At 37.1% G+C, this 13,040-nt stretch overlaps 1 protein-coding gene across 1 annotated transcript in view; it reads right to left on the bottom strand.

The window, feature by feature from the left end:
* The window catches only part of SLC7A11 (solute carrier family 7 member 11), a 71,117-nt gene that overhangs the window by 12,215 nt on the left and 45,862 nt on the right, over positions 1 to 13,040 (bottom strand). The window contains exon 7 of the mRNA XM_017502885.2: positions 1,674 to 1,797. Coding sequence (XP_017358374.1) covers positions 1,674 to 1,797 — 124 coding nt within the window. The remainder of the gene's footprint in view (positions 1 to 1,673; positions 1,798 to 13,040) is intronic.

The following is a 13,040-nucleotide window of genomic DNA, read 5'->3' as shown; positions in this document are numbered from 1 at the left end:
GTTAGGGTCAGACTAACTCCGCAGACAATAATCAAAAGCAAGGACCATGGCATTGCTTGTTGCAAAACCATAGGCAAAGGTCTAAACAAGCACCTTCTCTCTACTTTCAGAAAGCAATGATCCATTTATTGAATCTTTATCAACTATGATGTGTATTGTCTCTGACTCTGGCAAGTGATAAAAGCTCAAATCAGAAATTCGACTTCTGGAGATAGAAATCTTTCTGTATAATAACTTCTCTTTAGGATGGAAAACCATATTTTCTAGTGAAGTACACGGAGAAATATTACAGATACATGTTTCATGTGCCAATCCCATGATTAAAAGGTAAATACGATAATTAATGACAATAATTTATATCATATACATGATTAGCTCTGAAAATATTTTTCCCAGAAAATCACACTAGGTAAACCTCTGTTTAGAAAGTCACTCCCTCCCCCGTATGTATCTGTCAATTTCCTTTGTGGTTTCCTATAAAAAAGCTAGAAAAAAAGTCCAATAAGCCACAGAAACTTAAAAGATAAACACAACTTCTAAAATGTTATTTTATGCCATGATATGAGCAATATTGCAAATTTCCATGAACGACGTATTTTCAAAAAAAAAATGTGTTGGATTCATTAGTTGTCCTTGAAGCAGCTGGCGCTATGTAATTAGTGGGCTACATTATGCCCAAAGAATAAGTGCTGCCCTTTGTCTTGAAAGATGAGATGACTGACCCGATTTCAATAAGCTTTGTATATTTGATTGTCTGGTAGGACTTAGAGCAGTAGTCAAAGTCTTTTTCAATACCGTGAACTCATACACAGGTTCAAATGAAATGAGATAATTTATTCTCTATAGATGCTGCTGATATGAGGTAATACTAACTATTTTAAAAGGAACTGGTGTCAAGTAATGGGTCCTTAATTTTTCACCCTTCATTGTCATGAGGTCACGAGTGAATGGTCTCTTACTAGCTAAGCTTTATGCAAAATAAAAGTATGTGTCACAGAGTAACAGTCTTATGATCTTTGAGGACAAAGATGGTTCCGGTGTCAAATACATTTTGGAAAATACTATAAAAGTATAAAATACTCCATGCCTTAGGGAGTTAGAATGCATGTTGGTATCTTTAATAGTCTGAGAAGTATTATAACAACAACATCTGTTTAACTTTGAATGACCCAGTATTTCCTAAATTTATTAATATCCCAGAACTAGTATTCAAAAGGATATACTAAGAAAACCACATTTATATGGTCCACATCAAAATTCTTAAGTGACACTTGGGGCAAGGATTTTGAGTTTGCATTTGAAAAGTTCACAAACAGGAAAGTGTACAGAATAAATTATAATTTGCATACAAAAATGCATTTATTTAGATTCAATTACTGTCCACCGGGAGAATAATGCCTTCTATTCAACAAGCCTCGGCAGATTTTCAAGCATGTACGTGTAAAAGTGTTTAATGAGAAATTAGAAATAATGGGAAATCATATAGGAATTTAGATGTATCAGTTAAATAGAATATGCTAAGGTATGCTGTAAATTTTTAAAATATTCATTATTATTCAGGTCAAGAAAAGATTACTGAATTTCAAAACACTTTCTGCTAGAGGGAACTACTATAAAATTGCATCAACTCATTAACCTAAATTCCACTTGGCATTTTCCCAATTTGGACTTACCACTGCCACTGCATTTGAAAGCAACAGCTCCTCAGCATTAATGGTTGTAAAGTAGGCCACATTTGTCAGCACATAGCCAATGGTGACAATGACCATGGATATACATATTGCAAGGGGAATGGTTCTGAAATGCACAAAGGAATCACTTATTCGTTATCTTATGTTAGTCATTCTCTGCTACCAAAGAAAATAACAGCCTAATTCAAATGAAGAATATAATAGTATCTCCAATAATTACAGGCTCTGTTGGGTATGTATACACATTTCATCAGGGCAAAGAACCACATATTCCTTTGCAACTTAATAAGGTCCATGGGGGCAGATACTTTGTCTGTCTATTGCTATACCCCAGAACATATGGATTTATCTCATTCAAGTACTCCATAAATGCTGCAGCAGTGTTTCTCAAACTTGAGATGCATCAGAATCACCTGCAGGGCTTGTTAAAACACAGACTGCTGAGCTCCACCCCACAGTTTCTAATTCAGTAGGATTTGCATTCCTCATACGTTCCTAAGTGATTCTGAGGCTGCTGATCAGACCACACTTTAAGAACCACTGTCCTATAAACATTTCTAATACTAATTCACTGCCTTGACACCTTTCTACTAGTCCTTAAAAACACTTTTCACATTCAATGTTTTTCCCATCAGTAGCTTCCCTTCCCACCAAATAAATGCACGCTTTCGGAAGCATGATAGTGGGATACATCTACCTTTCTGAATGTGGCAATACTGTTGTATATAACAAAAGAAAGCATAGAAGTGTTCATAATGATGACTTTGCACTGCCCTGCTGTGAGTTCAAAGGAAGCTCAAGATTGTGAGTATCTAATAATGCAACAGCGCTGATAATCCCATGAAATTAGAGGTGACGTGCTGTGAAGTACAGACGACCGGACAGTGCTGACACAATGTGGCATCAAGAAGTACCCGACACAAACGCAATATTATGTCTTCATTTAATGCACTGGGAAAGCCGGGAAGTTACTGACCCTAATAATTTGATTCCATGTTACCAACACACATTACTTGCTTAACATAATCGCCTCTTCAGACTCTTTCCAGTTCAGGCAACTTAAACCTTCAACTGCCTGCACAAAGGCTGATCGTTTTTCAGCCATAGTGCTTATCAGCCCTCATGGAGTCTTCGCCCTGCTGGGTGCCACTAATGAAGACCTCAGTAGAATTTCTTCCAAGATGAAAATGCAGCTCAGAATCAGGGGCCGGGGGGGTCGGGGAGGCACAGGCTGCCTCACTACCCAAGCTAGGTGTGTTAGCACACTAAGTCCCAGCACATTATTCGGAACAGCGATATCCCCTGTTGAAAACATGCAAACCTCGCCAGTCAGCAACTGTCATTCATTATACTGCTTGGAGCCTGACACTTCCCCGGATTCCCAAAGCCTTCAGCCTTGATGGGGAAACACATTGACCTCTAAATCCTGACATCCTAATATGAAAGTAGCAGATGGTCCCCTTCCCCAGCGTGAAGAGGGTCCTGTGGAATTTTCCGTTAACACCGTAACATGCATTGCTAGTTGTGATTGATAAATGCTAAATTTAAGTAAAGGAAATCACTGAGCCAATCAAATATAAAAGGATGAATGGCAGAAAGCAAATTAAAGATGAATTCTGTTTCTTTGTAAGAAGGGCTATTGTAAATGCAAAAGGGTAAGAAGGAGAACATGAAGATGTATACACAGCTTTTCAGCCACTCACTGTATTATTTTGACCTTGAATCCTTTCAGCTCTTATAACATCCTCACATGGGGAGTAAATATTTTCTGTGGAGGGAGGGGAAGAGAAGAAAAGAAGAAGAGAAAAAGACTCTCTGTTTTTTGCAAGCATGTGATTAAGGTATATAAAAGTGCCATTACTAAATAATGAAGTGACATGATTAATTGCAGTGATAGTACTGTCACATCACATGACGCTGCAAAACAGCAGAAAGAAAGAAGTCTGAAATTTGGGACTGTGGCTCTCCTAGCACAGAATTTATCTTCCCAGTTCAGCTCCTCCAAGTCAGCCTCAGCCTGTTCCCTGCGTAGATACTACAGTCTCTCTGAGGGCTGTTTCCTAAATTGATCTCAGCAGAAGGGATCCTGGAAAATCTAACCTTCTAGGTTGGTTTCCCTTCATTCTGTTTGTTAATAACAAAAACAACAGGAGCAGCTGCTGCCATTGGGCTGCAGTGTGCCTGACATTTTATTAGGCACTTTACAGATGTGTCTCATTTTGTCCTTAGAAAATCCTGTGAGTTAGGAACCATTTCTGTATGAGAAAATAAAGTCTTCAAAAGAGCTAAAATAACTATTTAAAGATACACAACTGGTAAGTGGAAGCCCCAGAATTCAGGTACATATACACCCTACATTGAAATTTGGGCATTTTGACCACCAAAGTGTATTCACTTTCAAGCATGTGGGTCCCTCAACTCCAGCACTTTTAAGGACAATCGTAGTTGTTTAATAAAAAGTTTATTAGCCGGGCGCAGTGGCTCAAGCCTGTAATCCCAGCACTTTGGGAGGCTGAGGCGGGTGGATCACGAGGTCAAGAGATTGAGACCATGCTGGTCAACATGGTGAAACCCCGTCTCTACTAAAAATATAAAACATTAGCTGGGCATGGCGGTGCGTGCCTGTAATCCCAGCTACTTGGGAGGCTGAGGCAGGAGAATTGCCTGAACCCAGGAGGCGGAGGTTGCGGTGAGCCGAGATCGCGCCATTGCACTCCAGCATGGGTAACAAGAATGAAACTCCGTCTCAAAAAAAAAAAAAAAAAGTTTATTAGAGCTCTTATCAAGCTAGTATTTCTCATGTATTTCTTGACATTACAGTTTCGTCTATTATAAAGAAGGGGACAGACTTATTTCATGATTTTTATCACTTTTCTGTGTAACATGAGCTGTAATGTTAAGTGAATGTTTTCAAATAGTTTCACTGTTTAGAAAACAGAATTTTAGAGTTACATATTATTTGAAATAAAACAGAAGCTCACAATAAATTTCCCTAAAAATTATTTTTTATACAAAAGGAGGGAAGGTAAGCATGTGTCAGATAAGCAGAAACAGACTAACAATTTTACAATCAGCCAAATATACTATACAGATATTAGTGGGAAAAATAACAGCCCAAAATATAAACAAAAGGGAAAGCGTCTAATCTTGCTGCAATGCACAGCATATCCAGTAATTTCTCCATAATTATTCTTCTTTAAAGAAATCGGGTTTTTTTGTTTGTTTTTTTTGTTTGTTTGTTTGAGACAGAGTCTCACTCTGTCACCCAGGCTGGAGTACAGTGACACAATCTCGGCTCACTGCTACCACCTCCTCCCAGGTACAGTGACACAATCTGGGCTCATTGCTACCATCTCCTCCCAGGTTCAAGCAACTCTCCTGCCTCAGCCTCCTAGTAGCTGGAATGACAGGCACCCATCACCACATTCAGCTAATAATTTTTTTTATTTTTAGTAGGGACAGGGTTTTACCATGTTGGCCAGGCTGGTCTTGAACTCCTGACCTCAAGTTATCCTCCCACCTCGGCCTCCCAAAGTGCTGGGATTACAGGAGTGAGCCACCATGCCCAGCTGATAATTAGATGGAATTAAGCAATGGCAAGTTGAATGGGGTATGGAAAAAAATAGCCACTAGCTTCCATTCTTAGGTTCCATTTCACTTTGACAGAGGGAAGGGGGTGGGGAGGCTCTCTTGGCTTTCTTGGCATAAACTGCCTTTATTGATAGAGAAGAGCAGTTTACTCCTTCAGAAGGGCTTGGCCCCCAGACAGTTAACTCTGGGTTTCAAGTATCAAAGTGTAAGAGCCACTGGGTGAGCTGATAAAAGCTATTAGGCCATGCCAGAGCAATCTTTCCAGAGGCTTTAGATGCAGAGAGCAGATAGCATTGCTAGTAACCCAAGATTAAGGCAAATGGCACTTGATAATGAAAGGAATTAGAAAAAGGGACAAGTAGGCCATGGATATTTCAAAGCTTCTGTGTTCTTTTGAGGTATCTACCAATCTTAAAGGCAACAAAAGCATTGTTTTTGAGCTGAGTAAAAAGGGCCTACTCTTAATAAAATTAAGTTCTATTCTTTCTCAAATGTTAGTACATGTTTGTTATGACTAATAAAAACCATTTATAAGAGTTACTTAATCCTAAGAGCTTTTTGTCATATATGCTCTTTTCAATTAACAGGCATTTAAGTATGTGAGAGTCTAATGTTTTTATTAGTTGCAAATGGTCTTCAGTCAAAAAGGTCTTGGATAGTCTTCTTTCTTATAGGCTTATTTTAAATTGGCACTTATTAACCAGTCTATGTCACATGTTTGCTTTATTTGAAACTACTAAATGGAAGTCTCCAAAACACTTACTTGAAAGCACTTTTGTTTTGAATGATAGGCCTCCCCAGAAATGAAAATGGCCCTATACTTATGTTTGTATAATCTACAAAGCACTGAACGGGCAAATACATCTTATTTTATTTTTAAATATATGCATGTCATTTTAAATCATTTGTGGAATGAGAAACAGCATGAGCAAACAAACTTTACAACAACCCATGGAAATAGGAAGTAATAGCCACAATTTCAAACAAGAAAGCCAAAACTCAGAGAGGTTAAGTGACATAACCAAGGTCACAACAGCAGCAAGCGGGAGGGCTGGAACCTGAACCCATGTCTTCAGGCTCTAAGTTCCACACACATGGTGTATCTTGTCATAATGTCATGGCTGCTTTGTGCATGCTTTAACTCTAGGGACAAGGTCCCCAGGAACTTTGCATGCTGACAAACATGTACTATATTTTATATAAATGAGGCAAATATTAGAAGACCAATTGTCAAGGTGTGACATATTTTCAGCCAAGTATATTTTTATACACGCCTAATAGTAGAAATAGCAGAAAAAACATTCACGCCAAAAATAAACTTGTAAATAATGCAGAATAAGGTGCATTTTTAAAAGTGTGCTTTGTAACTCTATCATGGAGCATCAAAAATGACTACCATTTCCAGGGCATCATTTTGGCTAAAAGTAAAAACGAAAATGAGTAAACCTAGCTTGATTCTCCAGAGAAGTCAAGGAAACCTGAAGGCTAGAAGGATTTCTGACATTCAGACCACATGAGTTATCTACATTACATTAATAATTCTCTAATCACCTGAATTTAGGATATTTCAAGATTATTTTACAACATGAACATAATCTTCTGAGATTTGTGCAAGTCCAAATAGATCATATACAATCCCCTGTGTTGGATACATACAATGGAGACCACAGAACTCATGGATCCTGGGGCACCTGACCTTGTCTTTCTGCTGTAGGCTGGACATGATGATAGTCAGTTCTGTTAAAACCTACTCTTGTGTGTTCCGGAGAGAAATGCTTGATGCCTCACATTTCTATTTAAAAATTCTTAATATTTTAACAAACATACTTGGCATTCAGAAAAAAAAATGAAAAAGAATAAAAAATGACAAATAATATGTAAGGTGCAAAAACTAAAGGGAAAATGGGAACTATTTCTTTATATGGAATTGAAATGAAACTGTAATTTATCTCAACATATTTATAATTATATTAAGTACCATTTCATTCAAAGTATTTATTTTCGAATCATACTTGTTTCACATTTTCTTTACAGTGACTCTGCAAAGACCTTGAAAGCTCTTCTGTAGGACTCATCTAGAAATGACTCAAACATCTCTCACTTCTCTCTTTTTGACCCACCAATTTACTTTTTTGCAGAAGTACTCTATTTGTCTTATAACCGCAGCTGTTAATTTTATTCTATCCTTCGAACTTCAGTCATATGTTGCAGACCAAAAAAAAAAAAAAAAAAGTAAATGAGTACATTTCAAAGAAAAGCTACCTGTATTTTTCATTCACATGAGTTTTTTTCCATACATTTTGACATACTTTCCCTGAATCTTGCTCACACTAAACTCTCCAGAGACCCCCAGACATGGAACTGTCCTATCTGCCTCTCTGATTTCTGACATTTCTGGCAGGGATTGAATTACAAGTAAGTGTTCAAGAAAACAAATAGTTTTCCAGGAATGAAAAAAATTGGACTAGTCAGAAGAATGTACATTTCTTTGTGGGTTTGCAGTGATTTTGCCTCATTGACATTTTGTGTTCTGGCTGTAACTTTAGTTTTCTACTGAGTGGGAAGTGGGTTATTAAAAACATTATAAAAGAAGTATATTTGAAGAGATGTGGCACATAGTTGCAGGGAAGGCATAGGTGGTCAGTGAAAAAGTATAGCAAGAGGAAGAAAACATTCAATAAGCCTATTTATGAACATTTTTTAAAGGTCTACGGTTCATGTTCATCCTTAATGACGATTCTGGGCCAACGCTGAACAAAGTGATGAGGTGAGCATATTGTTACATAAATGTACAAGTGATCCCACTGATTTCCAGCATCAAACACCTGCCCTCTGCTTCTTACCCAACCACGGCAAGGCTATGGGTGTTTTCACTGAGACATTTTACATTTCAATACCACTGATGTCTTATCTAAATCTCACCATTCTCCATTGTCCACAGATGAAGAACTCCATAAAAGAAGAGAAGACAGAGAGACCTGTAGAGAGATGTAAGAAATGAACAGACAAAGATTAAAAGACTGCAGGGCTAAAGGAAGCTCGTGGAAAAATGTGCAGAGATGCATAAAGGAAGGAGAAAAGTGCAGCAAAGCCACATAGAAAAATGGCCAGAAGGGTCACTCTTCATCACCACCACATAGAAAAATGAACTAAAATGGAAACACACAACTCAGAAATACAAAATAATAAGCAATCAGAAACATAAATATATGCAGTTTTATCCATTCATTATTTTTTATTCTACTATTAGAATAAATTCATGACTGAATAAAATTATTCAGCAAAATGTAGCTTGAGAGTAAATTTTCATTTGCTTGCATTTCATACACAAAAAATTTGCATTGTCTGCATCTCATTTTTTCTCATTATCTAAAGATTTAGTGTGTCTTCCAGATATATTACAGTTCTCCATATTTATCATGGATAAACACAAACATATTTGTTGGCAAGCTCTAGTGTACAAAAACAAAATTGGTTTTAAATATAACACTAGCAACTAAACAACTAAGAAGATAAAATATTTTAATAGTAATAAACTCTATGCTAATGTTCAATTATTACATCTCTTAGGTTGTTTTTAAATTGTTAACACAATTAATTATTTTCCTCAGGATTTGCACTACAGAACACTAAGATAATGCAACATTTCAGTGAACCCTTTTTATAATCGTGTTTCTGAGATTATATTTACAGCTCAGACAACTAACTACTCACCAAAAGTTTGTTTTTTCTTTCCAAAGTATAAGTTTTTTATGAGAAGCAGCTACCAAAACAGACACCACATTTCCCAGCCTCCCTTGTATCTAGGGGGGAAAGTGACTCATTCTTGCAAACAGAATGTGAGTAGATGGGTTCGTTGAGACCAAGGTGGTTAAGTGGGTCACCTTGTGACATTCTTTTCCTGAGTGAGTTAGTTGCAAAGGACCTATAGCATGACAAAGCCACATGATGGAAGGAATATGGGTCACAGAATAAACGTGTGAAAGACAGTCTACCGGTAGCCAGGGACACCAACAATGGACTATTACATAACTTTTAAAAATAAACTTTTGATTGTTTAAAGCCATTGAAATTTTGTGCCTTGTCTGTTGTAACAGCTAGCATTATTCTAACTAATGAAAGAATGAAGGACCTCATTATATCAAGACTTTTGTGTAGCTTTTAGTTAATTAGTCTATACAAGACTTAGAATGGGTCCTCATTAAATTTTATTTTATAGTATGTTATTTGTTTTATAAGAGACAAGTACATGATATAGAATTATTAAAATGATGTTCTATATTACAATATCAAATAAAAACTGATTTTCACCTTTAAAAGCTAGGAGAGATAAGTATTAATTATTATTCACACTTCCCCAAAACAAAGCAAAGGTAGACCCCACTGTTTGCTATTTTGAAATTTTAAAATATCTTGCACTTCTGAAAATTGCCACTCATCCAACAAAGAACAAAGTCCAATTGTCCCTTGTTTTCCCAAGGACACATAATAAGACAAGCAACGTTAAGTAAATATACTCTTATGCTAACAACAAGGCGACAGAAAATAAATATATACACTTTGGCATGGTAAATGGGAATGAGAGTCAAAATTCCCTTAGACAGTAAACACATGTCTTGGAACTGGTAACACTCACACTATACACATGTAAACCAGGTCCCATCACAATTCTGCTGCACAATAAGAAATAAAACAAGTAAACATGGAGACATGCAATCGTGGCAAATGAACTACTGCTTCCACCACCCAGGATTGCCTCCAACATTTCTGACCAACAATGGCAGGTCCAACTAATATTGATCATTTTGATATCTGGTGGTCAACTAAACAACTGGCTTTCAAACAGGGTGCTCTGGGAATTCAAACAGAAGATGAGCAATGGGATTATAGACTATCCAGTTTTCAGTCATTTCAATCACATGAGTCCTCTTTTACTAGTTTTATGTATTGACATTCTATCAAAGAAAGATGTGCTCCAGTAGTTGGGGTAGGTTTAAAATCACTTTAGATGCTCCAAGTCATGGCTTTATATCACTTTGTACTCCAATGCTGGCTTCTTAAAGTATAGTTTAAAATATATATGAATTGGGCTGGGTGTGGTGGCTTATGCCCGTAATCTCAACACTTTGGGAGGCTGAAGCGGGCAGATCACCTGAGGTCTGGAGTTTCAGACTAGCCTGGCCAACATGGTGAAACCCCATCTCTACCAAAAATACAAAAATTAGCTGGCCGTGGTGGTAGCACCTGTAATCCCAGCTACTTGGGCGGCTGAAGCAAGAGAATCGCTTGAACCTAGGAGGCGAAGGTTGCAGTAAGCCAAGGCTGTGCCATTGCACTCCAGCCTGGGCAACAAGAGTGAGACTTTGTCTCCAAAGAATAAAATTAATAAAATAAAATATATATGAATTGGTTGTATAAAATGCCTATATATGAATGGTTATATAGGTATGTATGTACACATTTGACTCTAAAACAGAAAATAATTTTTCACTGCAAATCTCTATTCATACTTTTAGAGTAATTAAGAGAAAAATAATTTTGGCAAATGAAGCTAAGCTTAGTAGGAAAAGTATAAAGTTGATAGGGAAGCCAATAGCAATGGCCTGGCTTTAGTCAAAGTGGTAAATCCACATGCCAAGGCCACAGAGGACACGACATAGCAGCTAAATGGAGCAGAGGGAAAGGTGGGAAAGAGAAAAAAACAGTTGATGGGCTAAGCACCCTGCCAGTTCAGAGAGATGATATGTCATTGTCAAGAAACTGGTGATGAAGACTCCTGGTTGGAACAGTTGACAGCTTCCTGAAAAGGTCACAAAGGCTCTCAGAATGGCAAAACTTCCTGTAGCCCTCCCTCTCCTCTCCTCAGGCCGTCCATTTATAAAGATTCATATTCCCTGCAGAAATGGAAATGTTGTGATCTTTTATCTTTTGGCTCAAAAGTTAAAACTTTTGAAAAATAAGCTTTTGTGCATTCATTTTATATTTACTAATGCCTTTTTGTAGACTACAAAGATTCATGTCCCTCTCTCTAGGGACATTTTTCTCAAGTCAAGTACCACTATCTAATGGTTCAGAGACTCTCTGCCCAAGGGAAACAAAAGCAGTTCATACAATCGTCCATCTCTTAATTTCCCTTTTCTTCCATCATTTCCCTCAGCTTTATGCTCTATATTCCTACAACCAAGAAAAATGTCTATATATACCATTCCAGATGTAAACTGTCTTTTGGCAATATCTTTCCTCTGGATTTCTGTCTCTGATATTTGTTTTCACTTGATTTCATAGAATTATGGAAAAGCGTCTAGGTTCCAACCTGAAGGTTGGGTCTAGTCATGTCCCCATCGCTAGCAGAAACACAGATCACCAAATCTCTCTGGACTTACACTTCCCCGTCAGTTGAAAAGGGTGTTGAATTAATGAAATCTAAAGTTCATTTTTTTTTCTGAAAGTTCATTATTTAATAATTTTAGCACATAAAGCTAACCCCTAAAGTCTGTTTAACAGAATTCTTTGAAAACTCAGTTAAACCCACTTGCTCATGTAACTGAGCATCCTAAGGAAGTTTTTGTGTTTGCTTTGCTCTGTCATTCACAGGAGAGAATAGGATGCCAACTTTACAATCTCTTCTCCTGTCTTCTGAAGATGTGATTCTGTCCTCAAGCTGCAGTACAGCACATCAAAGTACCTTCCATCATTATAACTTCAAAGTGTCAGCCTGGCTGAAAAATAATGATCATTACAGAAGATCATTTAAAGGATAAGTAATCTGTTCACTCTTCTGCATTCTAACAAGGCTGTCTGTGGGATCAGGTCAGACATCTGGGAGGTCACATACATTGACTGTATTATCTCATGTAATGTCTTCGTAAGTCACTATATTTTATAATGTTAGCTTTTACCAAAACCCATTGCAAGAAATGTTTTTAAAACCATTTAAATTTCAGGAGGATATTTCCCATTGCATTTATTAACATTCTTTATATCGAGTTCGTTCATTTAATCAATGTTTGTTAAATATCTTCCATATGCTAGACATTACAATAAACAAAGGGATAAAGACATCCGCTACACACAAGCATTCATCCACTCATGGTATCTAAAATTCAAACAGGACGAGATATGGAGGACCCTCTCCCTGGCATGTGTAGCTGATGGCATGTTCCTTAGATCTTCACATGGTTGCCCCATTTTTCTCAAATCAAAGTCTCCCTCCTCAGAGAAATCTTACCTCCCTCTTCTAAGTAGCTCTCCCACCCTGGCACTCTTCATTACCTATTGTTTTTAACATGAAGATAAACAAAACATCTCCCGAGTCCTTATAGTCCCTTCAAGTATCTTTATTTAGGTATTCATACTCACCAATTCCACAAAAATATTAAGACCAGTCAATGAGCATTACTAAGGGCGCTTGAAGTATTTCCTCTAAATCTCTAGTGCAAACATTTTGAGAAGGGTTGTCAGGATTGCTTGTCATCCTGAAGGATAACTCTGCTTTTTTTGTGGCTTATAACCACATGCAGAAAGGATTTCTGGCCTCTTTGGCCTCTTTCGTTGTTGTTATTCTATTATTATTCTTATTATTTCCTTTTAGCAACCTTTTCTTTCCAAGATATCTCCTAAAAAGAACAGGCTCATTAAAACAGAGAGAGACAATAACAACTTTGAAAACTATAACTTGGGATTTGAAAAATGTAGCCATTAAAATAAAAGCACACTTCTAATAGTAATGGGAAGGCGCAAAACTTATCAAGTTTAAAT

Source organism: Cebus imitator, unplaced genomic scaffold (genome assembly GCF_001604975.1).
Source record: "Cebus imitator isolate Cc_AM_T3 unplaced genomic scaffold, Cebus_imitator-1.0 Scaffold303, whole genome shotgun sequence".
In the NCBI taxonomy this organism is placed as follows: domain Eukaryota; kingdom Metazoa; phylum Chordata; class Mammalia; order Primates; family Cebidae; genus Cebus; species Cebus imitator.
This window is presented reverse-complemented; position numbering and strand designations above follow the sequence as displayed.